Below are 18,008 nucleotides of genomic sequence, written 5' to 3' on the forward strand. Positions count from 1 at the left end.
ACGCTGCTGAAGGCGAAGATGCAGACACGAAGGCTGGACCAGACGAGGGTGAACCCGGGCCGGGCGAGGCTGAAGCTGGGCCAGGCGTGGATGAAGCCGGGCCAGGCGAGGATGAAGGCGAGGATGAAGCCGGGCCAGGTGAGGATGAAGCAGAAGCTGAAGCTGGACCAGACGAGGGTGAAGCCGGGCCGGGCGAGGCTGAAGCTGGGCCAGGCGTGGATGAAGCCGGGCCAGGCGAGGATGAAGGCGAGGATGAAGCCGGGCCAGGCGAGGATGAAGGCGAGGATGAAGCCGGACCAGGCGTGGATGAAACCGGGCCAGGCGAGGATGAAGGCGAGGATGAAGCCGGGCCAGGCGAGGATGAAGGCGAGGATGAAGCCGGACCAGGCGTGGATGAAACCGGGCCAGGCGTGGATGAAGCCGGGCCAGGCGTGGATAAAACTGAAGCTGGACCAGGCGAGGATGAAGCCGGGCCAGGTGAGGATGAAACTGAAGCTGGACCAGGCGAGGATGAAGCTTGGCCAGGTGAGGATGCGTCCTCAGGCTGAGGTGTGGCCGTAGCAGGCGGTAGCACTGCCGGTGGTGGTACTGCAGGAGGCGGCGCTGCAGCCACAGGCGGAGAAGCAGCCACAGGTGGAGAAGCAGCCACAGGTGGAGAAGCAGCCACAGGAGGCCGGACGGGCTCCTCGGGCCCCCCAGCCGACGTGGCAGCCGGTGTGGCATGAGGCTGGACGGGCTCCTCGGGCCCCCCAGCTAGCGAAGCAGGAGGCTGGACGGGCTCCTCGGGCCCCCCAGCAGGCGAAACAGGAGGCTGGACGGGCTCCTCGGGCCCCCCAGCAGGCGAAACAGGAGGCTGGATGGGCTCCTCGGGCCCCCCAGCAGGCGAAGCAGGAGGCTGGACGGGCTCCTCGGGCCCCCCAGCAGGCGAAACAGGAGGCTGGACGGGCTCCTCGGGCCCCCCAGCAAAAACAGCCGCAGAACCAGCGGGCACCGGGGCCCCCGGCACACACAAAACAAAACTAGGAGGCACGTGGGCCTCTGGCACACATGAAACAAAACTAGGAGGCACGTGGGCCTCTGGCACACATGAAACAAAACTAGGAGGCACGTGGGCCTTTGGCACACATGAAACAAAACTAGGAGGCACGCGGGCCTCCGGCACGCATGAAAAAGAACCATTAGGCACGTGGGCCTCTGGCACGCATGAAAAAAAACCAGTAGGCACGTGGGCCTCTGGCACACACGAAACAAAACCAGTAGGCACGTGGGCCTCTGGCACACACGAAACAAAACCAGTAGGCACGTGGGCCTCTGGCACACATACAGAGGGCTGCAGCTGCGCAGAGCACTGACCCTGCTCAGGCAGTGACAGCCCGGTGCAGTTCACAGCTGGCATCTTGGCCTCCAGGGGTCCAGAGTAAGCTGAGGGCAGTAACCCAGCCTCTGGGGAAGCCCCGGAGTGAGCAATAGTCTCTATTGTTGCCAGCTTTTGAGGAACAGGTCCGTTGTAAAACAGTTCATCTCCCTGCTTAGAAACAGCGGTGGAAAAACAGTGTGAATATTGTGACTCAGCCATTAACTGAACTACGGGTTGTGGTGATGCACTTAAACCCCCGCGGAGCCATCATTTTACCCCCGCGGAGCCATCATTTTGCGTTTCTACCTTTAAAAGCCGGAGAGCAGTCAAATGCTGGAGGAAGCTAAATTGGCTAGTCATTCATATGTATATTAGGCTGTTACCTAGGAATTCTGGAGGGAGGGGAGTGGGGGGGGTGTGATTGAGGGGGTGGGGGAGCTGCTAAAAGCTGTGAACTTCCCTTTTGTGTTTCATCTTGATGCATTCTCAATCATCCAGGGAAATAAATCTCCAAAAGTCACCAACTTGGAGTGTTTCAGTTTGCCATCTTAGGGAGAAATCAACACACATGGGTGTATGTCCTTTGTTGCTGAGATTTATTGATAAAAACAGTACAAAAAACCAACCATTTGTACACATATTTACAAATAATAATAAAAAGCGAGTGAGTACATTACAACATTTTCAGCAATCACTCACAATCCTGGCACTGCCATGGTATCTGTAGTCTGCATTTACCACATGTGTATCTGTAGCAGTGAACACATCGCACAGTGGCCTGATTTTTCTTGCATTTGTGTTTGACCTGACACGTGGCTCTTTTTCTAGGGCTAGGTGTGGAGGGTTGTGCCCGAAGCAACTGTTCTTTTCTTGCCTTCTTCGCAGCTACATGAGAGCGAGCCAACTCTGTTGCAAGCGCCACCAGGAAGTCCACCCGTCTTTCCTTCGTCCCGGTGCATGCTTGATACAGCACATGTGCATTCAGTGCTGCCATGTCAATCATGTTATAAAACACGGCGACTGGCCAGCGCCGTGTTCCTTTGTGGACAGTGTACTCCCGAACCATCTGGTCCATCACATCCACGCCACACTTTGTTTTGTTGTAAAGGGTGACAGTGTTTGGCTTCCTTTTGGTAGTGTTATCAGTCTGAACCACGCTGTGCATGCTGCTAAGAATATAGACTGTCTTCTTCCGTTTGGCCGCATACGCCGTCAGCGTGGCAGCAGAGGTTGAAAACACCTAAGAAATAAGATAAATTGTTATTTCCATAGCCCTTTTACACACAATGAAACACATAAACATAGAACCACAAAAGACCTGCAACATACCTGAGTGGTGAACTCATTGCGATCTGTCTGTCTAGTGGATTGAGGAATTTCCCTGCGAATCCTGTTGACTGTGCCGAGGATGGTGGTTTTCCGTCTAAGAAGTTTTTGCGCAAGTGAAAGCGATGTGAAAAAATTGTCCGTGGTAACATTTCTGCCCTTGTCTAGGAATGGTTCCATCAGCCTCATTACTACATTTTCAGAAAGTCTCTCCCCAGTGGGACGATTGGGGTCCTTGCCAAGATATGGGAAGACATTGCAAATGTACTTGGATTTTAGGTCGCAAGCCACCCAAAACTTGATCCCAAACTTGTCAGGTTTACTTGCAATATACTGCAGGAAACAGCACCGAGTCTTTGATGGGAAAAGCTGTTCATCAACGGTGATATGTAGACCAGGGTTGTAGCACGTGATGCAGTTGGTGACAAATGATCCCCACAGACTGGAAATTGCAGCGAACTTGTCAGTCTTTGCTCGATCACAGCGGGTGGACTTGCCATCAAAGCGTAGGTGTTGCATGATGTCTTGGAAGCGGTTTCGTGCCATAGTTCCAATTATCTGTGGGTTTCCCAGGTTTGCTGACCAGCAGTCATTTACAGATGGAACCCTGTAAACCCCCCGCAAGATGACAATTGCGATAAATGCCATTAGTTCAAGGAGGTCCATGAACCAATGAACATGCTCCGTTTGCTGTGCATGTTGAATAGTCCATTCTTGAATGCTACGAAGCATGTCAAGAGTGATGAAACACAGGAAGCTCTGAAGGCGACTCGAGATACTTCTCCTGGCCTTAGCCGTTGGCTCTCCATCTGCAGCGTACGCTTCTATTGGGGTGAAAGGGAGACGGGTCCCCACATGTTCTTCACGCCACACTGTGCCATCTTTCGCTGTCTCAGTCCCCAAACAAGCTCTCTTTTTCGGTGGAGAAGCAGTCTCCTCATCTGCAGTGTGAACAAATTCAAATTGTGAGCAATGGGAAGGTCAAACAAAATCACAAATGCATGCATAGATACTAATTATAATTCCAGTATCTCTTCCTCTGTATCAGAATAATGTCTGAAATATCTTACTTACTAACTACATCCACTTACTTGTTTGAAATGAAAAAGGAAATAACATGAAATGAAACTAACCGGAAGACTGATCAGACAGCTCTGAGTCCGAATCCGGCTGAACTTCTAGGTCTTCTCCATCCGAGTCACAAGGGTCGACTTCCCTCAGGATCATTTCCAAGGCCTGCTGAGTGGTGAGTCTTCTCTGCATTTTCTTTCCTTGGAGAGGAGGTCCGTACACCACAGAATTCTTCAGGGCAATGAAGGATTAGGCTAAGTGCAGTGAGATTGTATCATATATATACCCATATATCAGACCACTGGTACAATAAAAGCATAATCGCTTGCAGTGTCGCTAAGCGGGGTGTGACGGGTTGCCACAATGGACGGGTCTGATTGATGCCACAATGGACGACTGATCAATGGTCCATTGTGGCATCAATCAGACCACTGGTATAATAAAAGCATAATCACAACTGATAAGTTCGCTGCAATTTCCAGTGTGTGGGGATCATTTGTCACCAACTATGGTGGACTTGCATTTGTGTTTGACCTGACAGTCAAACACAAATGCAAGAAAAAATCAGGCCACTGTGCGATGTGTTCACTGCTACAGATACACATGTGGTAAATGCAGACTACACATACCATGGCAGTGCCAGGATTGTGAGTGATTGCTGAAAATGTTGTAATGTACTCACTCGCTTTTTATTATTATTTGTAAATATGTGTACAAATGGTTGGTTTTTTGTACTGTTTTTATCAATAAATCTCAGCAACAAAGGGCATACACCCATGTGTGTTGATTTCTCCCTAAGATGGCAAACTGAAACACTCCAAGTTGGTGACTTTTGGAGATTTATTTCCCTGGATGATTGAGAATGCATCAAGATGAAACACAAAAGGGAAGTTCACAGCTTTTAGCAGCTCCCCCACCCCCTCAATCACACCCCCCCCCCCCCCACTCCCCTCCCTCCAGAATTCCCAGGTAAACAATCAGAAGAGTCTGTTCAGTGACAGGTTGCTTCTCCCAAAGACAAGAACTAACAGACTTAAAAACTCCTTTGTCCCACACGCCATCAAACTGTTTAACTCCTCTCTGGAGGGGAGAGGGAGGGGAAACAGGAGAACAAAGGAGGGGGGAACAACTAAGCTGTAGTGCCTCTTCACCTCACTGTACAATACCTTGTGCAATACTTTTTGTAAATAGTCAACAGTGCAATAGACTCAATACTTGAAATGTGCAATTCACTTGTATTTTTATTTTTTATTCCTATTTATTCTATTTATCCCCTTTGTATATTTTATTTATATTTGTCTCTGTATTTATATATGTGTGTGTGTGTGTGTGTGTGTGTGTGTGTGTGTGTGTGTGTGTATATATATATATATATATATATATATATAACAATTCTGTAACTGTAACTTCGGTCGTTGCTGTGCTTTTTGGAAGTCGAATTTCCCAGAGGAACCCACCCGAGGGATTAATAAAGTTCTATCTTATCTTATCTTATCTTATCTTAATATACATATGAATGACTAGCCAATTTAGCTTCCACTTCCACCATTTGACTGCTCTCCGGGTTTTATAGGTAGAAAGGTAGAAGCCTGGGGATGCTAGTGAACTACGGGTTGCGGTGATGCAAGCGGTGGTGGTGGCTGAGTGGCTAACTGGAGCGGCGGCAGAACAGGTAATTGTGTCCTTGGGGAGGCTAGCGGTTGAGCTACAGACTGGGAGGCTTGTGGCTGGACACAGAACTGAGCCGGAGAATGGCGATAAAGTCCTGGCTCAGAAGGGGCGGCAGAGAAACAGTCTCTCGGTTTCACAGAGGGTTTGTACACGCCCACTTGCGAAGGATCTGTTACCACGAAGGTAGGTAAGCGACCCGTACAGTCTCCCATCCCGCTCTGAATAGCCCCAGAAAACAAAGTCCCGGAATCTGGGGAAGCCAATGCATCCCGCTCACTCACCGCCTCGGGGTGCTCGAAAGTAAATGCAGACGGGGGGTGAAGTCCAAGGTCCAAAAGGAGAAACTCCCGCTCCCACGAACAGAGCGAGTCCAGAAGCCATGGGAGACCGGTCACCAGACGCTGTAGCCGCCTCTCTATAGCGCGCTGGGACGTGCCACCCGGGCTTTCCAGCCACAGGTCGATCAGCTCCTGTGTGGCATCGATGAGCGTCTCCCGTAGCTCCCTGGACGGATTAAGCGCTGCTGGGTCCATCTTGTGGTCGCGTCGTACTGTCACGGCTCGGGGCAGCAGCCGTGTGAAGAGTGGAAGGAGGACTCAAACGCAGCACTATTTCAGACGTGAAGGGTGATTTATTGACAATACTGAACATAAAGTGGAGATGGCAAACAGAACTAAGGACGAACTAAACTGGGAGAAACTACACAAAGGAGTGGCAAACCTGAACATGAAGGGAGAACAGCAGGGAGAGCACGCAGGGAAATTCACCAGGTATGAACACAGACGACGCGACGAGGAACAGAGGCAAACACACACTATAAGTACACAGAGAGACACTGGGAAATCACACACAGGTGGGAGACACAGCTGGACCTGATTAACCTGACGAGACAGGGGAACACTAACACCAGGGACCAATAGAGGGCGCACAAACCCAAAACCCAGTATCTAAAATCCCAAAACACAAACCATCCCAAAACAGCCCAAGAATAATAAAGAGAATAATAACAATAAGGAACACAAACACAAAGTCACTGAGTCATGGCCGCAGGACCATGACACTTTTATTCTTTACTATATACTCATAGTAGCAGCACATTGAGTGCTATTCATAAATGGGAGAGAGATCTTAATAATCAATATGTGGAGGAGGAGTGGAAACATAGCTAGATCTACTTTTACTTGCAACTGTTTGCAAGATACCCAATAAAAAAATTCGACACCGCCTAACTCCTAATGCCTGCATAAGATTACACCTGATGTGTCTGTATCAAATGTCAAAAAGAAACTTGTACCTTTTTCCATTACTTTTGGCAATGCAAACTAATTAAAAGATTTTGGAGTTCTATATCTCAAGATCTGAGTAATATCTTTAAGATTTGGATCCAAAAGGACCCTGGATATTTTATTCTTGGTTTACCTTCAAAATAATTAACATTAACTTACTCACAGCGTAAATTATGTGATAAAATATTGCTGTTAGCTCGGAAATGTTTTCTTATTCTTAACTGGGTTAACCTCCTAAGACCTGAACTCTTCCACGGCATGCATTTTTAATTTCTCTTTGATATTTGGGCTGATTGGAACCCAATGAATGTAAAAACAAAGAATTACTGTTTTTTTTTTTTACCCGATTTTAGTTTCTAAGAAAAATGAGAGCCACATATGAAGAAATTTGTTTTAAATTTTGATAAAACAGAGGCAGTGTAATGTTATCGTAAGTGGATATCAGTCCCTTGTGGAGCTAAATTTAGTATTTTGGTCTAGACCAGTGTTGGTCAAGTTACTTGAAAAAAGTAATCAGTAACGAATTACTGATTACTTCCCCAAAAAAGTAATCCCGTTACCTTACTGATTACTTATTTTCAAAAGTAATTAATTACTTAGTTACTTAGTTACTTTTTAAAAACACGATTTACAACCTGAAGAGGTGATAAAGTGATAGATCTTTCAGCCCAATTCTACTTTTTCTGCATAATCCATCATACAAAATGTAATCAAATGGAAAAGTCTCTTTTTAAAACTTGTTTTATTAGTTTTAATCTTTTAACTTTATGCATCAAGCAAAAATTTAATTATATGCATCATTCTCTGACTTGAATAAATTAGTTTAAGATTTAAACCTATTTTCTGCACATTCCAGCACATAAAATTAAATTTGTTTTGTGTTTACACTCAGTCTTTCAAATAGATGCAAGTAAAACACAGCAGAAAATAAATAAAGTCAAAGACTAAGCGGTCCTTTTGCTCTATTTTCACCTGTAAAGCAGGACTGCAGTAGGCGGAGGTTTACCTTGGTGCAGGTGTGCCGCGGTCAGTTGCGCATTACGTCGTTGCGCACTCGGTGCTTGCTTGGAAGTTTAGGGGTTTTTTCGCTGTAAAAAGTTTTCTTCCCACGCACGATGGACGCTAATGTTTTTGTCACTTTTTATGGAATTAAACTCAAAGTAAGGTCAGTACTTCCACGCTTTAAACGCTGCACGCACATACACAATCGATATGTGATCCATTGTTGATCTGCACACAGGTGTTGTCAGAACGGCGCACTCGCTTACGCCACTGTCGTGAGACATTCTCGCAAAAAAAATCACGGTTTTAGTAACGCAGTAACGCAGCGTTCCTAGGGGAAAGTAACAGTAATCTAATTACCGTTTTTGCAATAGTAATCCCTTACTTTACTCGTTACTTGAAAAAAAGTAATCAGATTACAGTAACGCGTTACCAGTAAAGCGTTACTAGTAAAGCGTTACTGCCCATCTCTGGTCTAGACAACCCAAAATGTGATTTTAGATAGTTACTGGATTGCTTTTGAAATGCCTTTGAAATTGTCTTGTTCTTTCAGGTCCATGCAAAATACAAACAACATCTTCACAATACAGCTGGAGGGTTTAAATGTCCCACAGGAAGCCACATATGCTATGTTTCTTTTTCTTTTTTTTCCTACTTGTTTCTAATTGTTGCAAATGTGGGCATTGCTGTTTTGGTTTTTGTTGACAAGAGTCTTCACCAGCCCATGTATATCCTTTTTTGTAATCTGTCCATTAATGATTTATTTGGAAACTCTATCATGATCCCTCGTTTGCTTGTAGACATGTTGAGGCCTCCGTCTGAGCGCCTCATCAGTTATTATGAATGTGTGGTCCAAGCTTTCACCACACATATGTTTAGTACCACAGCTCACACAGTGCTTATGATAATGGCCTATGACAGATATGTAGCCATCTGTAATCCTCTGTGTTATGCTGCAGTAATGACAAATAAGATGTTGATGAAGCTGACAGTTTCTGCCTGGGGGGTGGCCTTTGTTTTGGTTGGGATTCTGCTCGGTCTGACCTTGAGACCGGGCCGATGCAGAACTCTGATCAAAAGCCCCTATTGTGACAATGATAAGATAACTCTTTATTGTCATTGCACAGTCATACATAGTACAGTAGTACAATGAAATTGGAAAACTGTCCTACGTCGGCACTACATATAACACAACACGACACGATATGACACATCACAACGCAACAAACAACACAACACAGTATATTAACTTAGTATAAAAAAGAAGAATCAGTGCATGTGTATCACACACTGTTATTATTGCACATTAATTATTATTGCACCTTGTTATAAATATAAATATAATTATTGTTATTGTTTTAAACATTGTTTCCTGCCCCCCCCCCCCCCCTAAAAAAGTCCAGGGAGGTATCCAGTCAGGTCAGCTATTTACATTGGTCTGGAAGTCCAGCAGTTCATCTAAACAAAAGGCACTTAGCCTAAAACAGATATAGACACGTTTATCCTACCATAAAACAATAAGACAAGGTACGACCTCTCCAATGCAAACTTTGTGTGCATTCCAGAGTGCTCTGGAATGCACACAAAGTTTGCAGACTATTAAGGATCAAACCTCTACCAATCTACAACTAATTATAAAAGTCTAAGCATATATAAGTAGATATTTCTAAGCATAAATGACAATAAACAATACAAAACCTAACACTGCACTGTTTAACCTGTCCTTTGAGGATGTGTTCATTAACAATGTCTATGGCCTCACTTTCACTGTGCTTTTGTTCACAGGTTCTATTGGTAGCATGGTTCTTACCTATACTAAGATTACTGTGGTGTGTCTAACCACTAAGAACAAGTCCCTGATCTTATTATCATTGCAATTACATCATTCAAAATCTGAGGCAATGTGGACACCCTCTGGGAGTCTGTGCCTATAAGACAGCGGAGAACAGTAACAAACAAGCTGTGCGTTGATGTATTAGTCTACCAACAGCTTTACATCAGCTTTTCTATAACTCAGCCTCATTGTTTTCACTACTATAAAGTTCCTCCTGTAACTTTTATTGTTTCTGATAAGATCATATGGACTTACTATCTCATAAGATCTGTAAGTGTAAAATAACGTTCTTTCAGGATGATGGAGAACTACACCTACAACAGCTACATCCTCCAGTTAGAGGGCTTAAACACTTCAAAGGATTCTCTCTACCCCGCCTTTCTTTTCTTGTTTTTCTCCTACCTGTTTATAATGATTATAAATGTGGGCATTACTATTTTGATTGTCATGAACAAGAATCTTCACCAGCCCATGTATCTCCTTTTTTGCAACTTGCCATTGAATGATATTCTTGTAAACTCTAACGTGGTGCCCCGTTTGCTTATAGACCTTATGAGACCTCCATCTGAGCGCCTCATTAGTTATAATCAGTGTGTTGTTCAGGCCTACATTGCGCACTTGGTTGGAACCACAAGTCACACTGTTCTCATGATTATGGCCTATGACAGATATGTGGCCATTTGTAATCCTTTTCACTATGTTTCCATAATGACCAACAAAATGATGATCAAGCTGACAGTTTGTGCCTGGGGAGTGGCCTTTGTTTTGGTCGGGATTCTTCTAGGTCTGACCACACGACTGAGTCGATGCAGGACTTTGATCACAAACCCCTACTGTGACAATGCCTCATTGTTTAAACTTTCCTGTGAAAGTGTGGTCATTAACAACATCTATGGTATCACTTTCACTGTGGCTCTTTATGTGGGCTCTATAGGGGCAATAGTTCTTTCCTATACAAGCATTGCAGTGGTTTGTCTGACCAGTAAGAACAAGTCTTTGAACAGTAAAGCGTTGAAGACCTGCAGCACTCATCTGGTTGTTTATCTGATTATGACACTTAGTGGAATGGCACTTATTACTCTGCATCGCTTCCCTCAGTACACAGAGTACAGAAAAATCTCTGCTATTCTGTTTGGTATATTTCCAGGCAGTCTGAACCCCATTATTTATGGTGTGCAGTCCAAAGACCTACAAAAAGCCCTTTTGAAGTTTTGTGTATCCAAGAAGGTTTTGGCATCATAAACAGAATGTGTTTCTGTTTGTTTTTATAGAAATTCAACATCTAAAGGGAGATCATCTCTGACAGCTATTTTAATCATAATTAGACGGAAGTTAATGTTTTTGCTGCTGTAAGAAACGAATGTATAAAACTTTAGTCAGCATTTCAAAATGTGTGTATGTTTGTGTAAAATAAAAGCTTAAGCCAATCTGTGGTTTTGTCTCATTCATGAAGTTTAATTTACATTAGATGACGTTAAAGACAAAAGCAAATGTTCGCTATCTGCTGGTAAGCCTTTGTTAAACACAGACACAAGGACTGTGCAGTTTTATTGGAGCTAAATACATAATTAGTATTTAAGAAAGAACATAATGGTATGAAACCAGCAATAACACCCGGTTATACCGATGTAATGAATTTTAAAGGCCAAGAGAATACCTTTGCATGGAAGTAATTTTTAGTATTCTTACTTATACCGTAGCTTTCATTCAAAACCAAAAAAGACAATCTCTGGACTTAAATCTGATTGAGATGTTTATATGAACTTAAACAGGCCGTTTAAAATACAGCTGAATTAAAACAATACTGCAAAGGAGAGAGAGAGCTTTAATTAATCCAGTGACAAAAGACTCATTGGGAATAATTCACTAATATCAGCATGAAAAGCTTCTTACCCCATGAAAAAAATGTGTTTATTTTCTTGCAAAAATTAGCTTGTATGAAAAATCCCTCACATTTATGACACATGCACACTAGCCAATTTTGTTCTTACTACTGTGCATATGTTGGCAAATCAGACTGGAACAGTGAATTAGGAACAGTTCACAAAATCAGCACATATCACCATTTTGGTTCAGTATTGTATATGTAAGAAACTGAACCTAAACTGAAAGAATAATAATAAGTGTGTGAATGCGAGAGTGAATGAATAGTGGAAATTTGTGGAATTGTAAAGCGCTTTGGGTGCCTTGAAAAGTGCTATATAAATCCAATCCATTATAATAAGGCAATTTGGCATTAGGCATGTCATTGTGATAATCTTAAGTGAGATTCTTGTACAGTAAAATTTGAGTTGTTGATTTCCAAATGCATTTCATTTGTGAGGTAAAAAAAACCCCATTAAGATTGTTTTCTTTAAATTCATAAAGTTACTGCATAAAGTACATCAATAGTTACTCATTCTCTCATGTTAACTAAAAGGAAAATGTTTTTAAAGAGTATGATTTTTATGCTAAAATACAATGACCCTGCCATCTGTCAGACCTTTCGTGCATGTTCAGAACACAAAGGGTATAAAGTTCAGTCTTTTTTTTTTGACTCTTGGTCTGCTTCACCTTCTTCACTTTGGGGCCTAGTTGTCTGTGACAAAAAGAAATTACAAACAGAGATTAACAATAACCCAGTTATTTATAATACAATAAGGTTTTGGAGGGAAATGCACAAAAGGTTGGGCAGAGATTTTTTTGACTCCTTTATTGAGAAACAAAGACTTTGTTCTAGGAATGTCTCGCAGTCTGTTTGATATGTGGCATAACAACAGGCTAAGGGCGATTTGTATTTAAACAACACACTGATGAACTTTCAGCAACTGGATTCAAATTTTAATATTCCTAGAGAAATTTTTTTGGGCTTTCTCCATGTTTGTCATTTTGTTGATTCTGAAATTTCACAATCTGCAGAAACAGCTATATATGAAGATTTGGAGACTTTTCTTATTAAACAAAAAGACAGAACTCATTTTATTTCTGCCTTTTATTCTTTACTTTATACTCATAGTAGCAGCACATTGAGTGCTATTCATAAATGGGAGAGAGATCTTAATAATCAATATGTGGAGGAGGAGTGGAAACATAGCTAGATCTACTTTTACTTGCAACTGTTTGCAAGAGACCCAATAAAAAAATTTGACACCGCCTAACTCCTAATGCCTGCATAAGATTACACCTGATGTGTCTGTATCAAATGTCAAAAAGAAACTTGTACCTTTTCCCATTACTTTTGGCAATGCAAACTAATTAAAAGATTTTGGAGTTCTATATCTCAAGATCTGAGTAATATCTTTAAGAATTGAATCCAAAAGAACCCTGGATATTTTATTCTTGGTTTACCTTCAAAATAATTAACATTAACTTGCTCACAGCGTAAATTATGTGATAAAATATTGCTGTTAGCTCGGAAATGTTTTCTTATTCTTAACTCAGTTAACTTCCTAAGACCTGAACTCTTCCACGGCATGCATTTTTAATTTCTCTTTGATATTTGGGCTGATTGGAACCCAATGAATGTAAAAACAAAGAATTACCAGATTTTTTTTTTTACCCGATTTTTGTTTCTAAGAAAAACGAGAGCCACATATGAAGAAATTTGTTTTAAATTTTGATAAAACAGAGGCAGTGTAATGTTCTCGTAAGTGGATATCAGTCCCTTGTGGAGCTAAATTTAGTATTTTGGTCTATCCATCCATCCATCCATCCATCCATCTTCATCCGCTTTGTCCGGGGCCGGGTCGCAGGGCCAGCAGCCTAAGCAAAGAGGCCCAGACCTCCCTCTCCCCAGCCACCTCCTCCAGCTTATCCGGGGGAATACCAAGGCGTTCCCAGGCCAGCCGAGAGATATAATCTCTCCAGCGTGTCCTGGGTCTGCCCCGGGGCCTCCTCCCGGTGGGACATGCCTGGAACACCTCACACAGGAGGCGCCCAGGGGGCATCCTTGTCAGATGCCCGAACCACCTCAGCTGGCTCCTTTCGATGTGGAGCAGCAGCTGCTCTACTCTGAGCCCCTCCCGGATGGCCGAACTTCTCACCCTATCTCTAAGGGAGAGGCCAGCCACCCTTCGGAGGAAGCTCATTTCTGCCGCTTGTATCCGCGATCTCGTTCTTTCGGTCACTACCCACAGCTCGTGGCCATAGGTGAGGGTAGGGACGTAGATCGACCGGTAAATTGAGAGCTTCGCTTTTACACTCAGCTCCCTCTTCACCACGACGGACCGGTGCAGCGTCCACATTACTGCAGCTGTAGCCCTAATCCGTCTGTCGATCTCCGGCTCCCTTCTCCCATCACTCGCGAACAAGACCCCGAGATACTTGAACTCCACTTGGGGCAGGAACTCATCCCTGACCCGGAGTGGGCACTCCACCCTTTTCCGGCTGAGAACCATGGCCTCAGATTTGGAGGTGCTGATCCTCATTCCCGCTGCTTCACACTAGGCTGCGAACCGTTCCAGTGCGAGCTGGAGGCCCTCACCCGATGAAGCCAACAGAACCACATCATCCGCAAAAATCAGAGATGAGAGTCTGAGGCCACCAAAGTGAAAGCCCTCCGCCACTTGGCTGCGCCTAGAAATCCTGTCCATAAAAATTATGAACAGAACCGGAGACAAAGGGCAGCCCTGGTTTGCCCAACCAGTCTACATGTGTAGACTGGTTGGACAAACTCCCATGCACCCTCAAGTATCCTCGAGAGGATAAAGAGCTGGTCCAGTGTTCCGTGACCAGGACGAAAACCGCATTGTTCCTCGTGTATCCGAGGTTCGACTAGCGGACGAACCCTCCTTTCCAGCACCCTGGCATAGACTTTCCCAGGAAGGCTGAGGAGTGGGATCCCCCTGTAGTTGGAACACACCCTCGGTCCCCCTTCTTAAAGATGGGGACCACCACCCCGGTCTGCCAGTCCACAGGTACTGCCCCTGATCTCCACGCAACATTGCAGAGGCGTGTCAACCAGGACAGCCCTACAACTTCCAGAGCCTTCAGGAACTCGGGGCGGACCTCATCAACACCAGGGGCTCTGCCACCAAGGAGTTGTTTAACTAAATTGTGTGTTCTAGCAAAAGTTCTAGAAAAGTTCATTAGTGAACAACTGAAAGACTTTTTGGACAAAAATTCAGTTCTTTCCCAACATCAGTCAGGATTCAGAAAACAACACAGCACAATAACTGCTGCTATTAAAGTAGTTAATGACATTGTTGATTCAATGGACTGCAAAAAATACTGTGCTGCTCTTTTTCTTGACTTGTCAAAGGCTTTTGATACAGTTGACCATGCTATTTTATTAAATAGACTAAACAATATTGGTCTATCTGTAAATGATGTAAGTTGGTTTTCAAATTACTTGTCAGAAGAAAACAGTGTGTCCGTGCTGCTGGGTCTTCTTCCTCTTTTCTCCCAGTATCCAAAGGAGTTCCGCAGGGCTCCGTATTAGGACCATTGCTATTTTCTCTTTACATAAACAACCTTTGTGATAATTTGTCAAATGCAGCATTTCATCTTTATGCAGATGATACAATTATCTATTGTTCATCCCCTTCAGTAGCACAAACCCTGCAATTTCTGCAGTCTGCCTTTGATGTCGTTCAGTCCCATTTAACTCAACTTAAGTTGGTGTTAAATCCAGAGAAATCCAAGTTAATGTTATTCACATCGGCACCAATGACATCCCCAAACAGCAATCTGAGCTGCTGAAGTTGGACTTCCTCGAACTCTTCAGCCTCCTTGGTCAGCTGCAGGTGAGTGCTTTTATCTCTGGGCCCACCCCCACCTGTGGCAGAGGGATAGGCCGTTTCAGCCGGCTGCTCAGCCTTAACACCTGGCTTTCCTCCGCCTGTGTCTCCCACGGCGTGGGTTTTATTAACAACTTTGATGCCTTCTGGGAGAGGAGGCATCTTTTTGGGGCAGACGGGCTCCACCTCAACGCCTGGGGACGCCGTTTGCTGTCCGCCAATTTGGCATTTGGCGTACAGCACTCCCGCACATCGCCCTGTCACTACCCCAAACTGACATTACCTGCTGATCCGTCTGCCACTGACTGATGTTCCCCTGGTCCCAGCTCCTATATTTGTTCCACTTTTAACAGTAATACACAAAACTCTGGACTAGGACCTTTCTCTCCCACAGTCAACACAATACCCGTCATAATCACAAACAGAGAGCAACAGAATTATCATAAATCCAGTAACTCCAAAAATATTAATAACCTCCGGCCTCTTCAAAAATATCAACATCCATCCAACTCTATTGTCAAAAATCCACCAGTCTCAATCAGTATGGCACTTTTAAATGTACGCTCTCTGTCGAACAAGTCTTTTATTATTAATGATTTAATTTTAGATAATAAACTTGACTGTTTATTTTTAACTGAAACATGGCTGGGTTCGGATGCACCAGTTGTTCTCACTGAGGCCTCCCCACCAAATTTTAATTTCTCCTTTTCTATTAGAAGTGGTGAGAGAGGTGGTGGGACTGCATCTTTAGCCAACAACACACTCACCACCAAACAAATTTTATTTGATCATTTTACCACTTTTGAATTCCATGCTATTGTTTTCAGCAGCCCTCCAGTTTTATCTGTCACAGTTTATAGACCACCTAAAGACAGCGCTGCTTTTATCAAGGAATTCTCAGAATTTTTAACAAACATACATTCAAAATATAACATGATAATTTTAACCGGTGATTTTAACCTGCACATAGATAATCCTTCTGACCCTGCAACAAAAGAATTCTTAAACATTCTTCACTGTTTGGATTTTACCCAGCACGTCACGCAGCCGACTCACAACAGAGGACACACTCTGGACCTGGTCATCACCCATGGGCTGTCCACCAGCGTGTCCTCTGTTGTTGACTTGGCTGTCTCTGACCACTACTGTGTGTTTTTTAACATCACCGGTTTTATTCAGCGGGAGACCTCGGTGCGAACTGTGAGGAGGCGCTATCTAACCTCTGAAGTGGCTGCAAATTTTACCAGGGTTTTAGTCGAATGCCCCCCTGTGATTTTACCTGCATCCTGCGATTTGATTTTTAGTTATTTCAACAGCAAACTGAAGAAAAGCCTTGACTCCGTTGCTCCACTCACCACCAAAAAGATTAACGTAAAACATGCATCACCCTGGAGAAACGAAGAAGTCAAAAAACTCAAAAGAAATTGCAGGGCAGCAGAAAGGAGATGGAGGAAAAATAAAAATACTATCAACCATCAAATATTTTGCGAGCAACTTAAAGTGTACAATAATACATTAAGGAAGTCAAGAAATTCATACTTCGCCAAAATAATCAGTATTAACAAAAATAATCCCAAGGTCCTCTTTTCCACCATAGATCATTTATTTAACCCTGATTTTAACAGCTCCCAAAGAACCCCCACAGACTGGCTCTGTGAGCAGTTTGCAGACCACTTCAGGGGAAAGATCAGCGCCATCAGATCTGATATTTTATCTAATCGTGATATGATTTTAAATACATCTGAGGGCTCGATTGTACCTGAGGAGACACTGGACAGCTTTGTCCTGGTTAATGCTGAGAACTTTCAGAAGGTTTTCTCCACAGTGAGACCCACCACATGTCTTTTAGATCCAATTCCTTCTTCACTCTTTAAAACACTTTATGGATTTTTTGAGGCTGAGCTTTTATGCATGATGAATTGCTCTCTTCAGTTGGGTGTCTTCCCTGCTGCCTTTAAAACGGCGGTGGTGAGGCCCCTTCTGAAGAAGAGCAATTTGGATTGTAATGATTTTAATAACTACAGACCTGTATCCAACTTACCATTTTTAAGTAAAGTCTTAGAAAAACTTGTTTTTACTCAGATTAATGATTTTCTAAATGATAGACAGATCCTGGAGATATTCCAGTCTGGATTTAGGGTGAACCACAGCACAGAGACGGCTCTCCTAAAGGTTTTAAATGATCTTAGATGTAACTGGGACTCCCAAAAGCTCTCAGTCCTGGTGCTACTGGATCTAAGCGCAGCCTTTGATACAGTAGACCACGCTATTCTTTTAAACAGACTGAAACACATGGTGGGCCTCTCTGGTGCTGTACACAGCTGGTTCACTTCCTATCTCTCTGACAGAACTTTTATGGTGAGTATGGATACATGCTCCTCTAAGATCCATAAAATGACATGTGGTGTGCCTCAAGGGTCGGTTCTAGGCCCTGTACTTTTTAATTTGTATATGCTCCCTCTCGGCGGTGTCATCAGGAGGCATGGAGTGAACTTCCACAGTTACGCTGATGACACGCAGCTGTACATCTCCGTGTCTCCTGATGACACCAGACAAATGGATGCCCTCTTTAACTGTATCTTGGATATAAGATCTTGGATGGCAGAAAACTTTTTACAGCTTAACCAGGACAAAACTGAAGTTTTAATTGTCGGTCCTGAGGCTCAGAGAGAGAAACTCTTGTCTAAATTAGAGGCATTTTCACTATGTCCTTCGCTACAAGTGAAAAACCTGGGTGTTATTTT

At 43.7% G+C, this 18,008-nt stretch overlaps 2 protein-coding genes across 2 annotated transcripts; both read left to right on the forward strand.

Annotated features, from left to right (window-relative positions):
* Positions 1 to 5,375: 5,375 nt before the first annotated feature.
* On the forward strand, positions 5,376 to 9,647 carry LOC146700888 (olfactory receptor 1500-like). Its single transcript, XM_085471323.1, has 4 exons — positions 5,376 to 5,426; positions 8,267 to 8,618; positions 8,748 to 8,810; positions 9,418 to 9,647. Exons 1-4 carry the CDS (start codon positions 5,376 to 5,378, stop codon positions 9,645 to 9,647), a joined length of 696 nt encoding a protein of 231 aa, XP_085327449.1.
* A 197-nt stretch (positions 9,648 to 9,844) lies between these two features.
* Positions 9,845 to 10,789, forward strand: LOC146700889 (olfactory receptor 8G17-like). The gene has a single exon (XM_085471444.1). The coding sequence runs from the start codon at positions 9,845 to 9,847 to the stop codon at positions 10,787 to 10,789; it is 945 nt and encodes a 314-aa protein (XP_085327570.1).
* Positions 10,790 to 18,008: the final 7,219 nt, after the last annotated feature.

Source organism: Copadichromis virginalis, linkage group LG10 (assembly GCF_057382275.1).
Source record: "Copadichromis virginalis isolate Kocher_CV1m ecotype Utaka linkage group LG10, C_Virginalis_male_GT1.1, whole genome shotgun sequence".
Lineage (NCBI taxonomy): Eukaryota > Metazoa > Chordata > Actinopteri > Cichliformes > Cichlidae > Copadichromis > Copadichromis virginalis.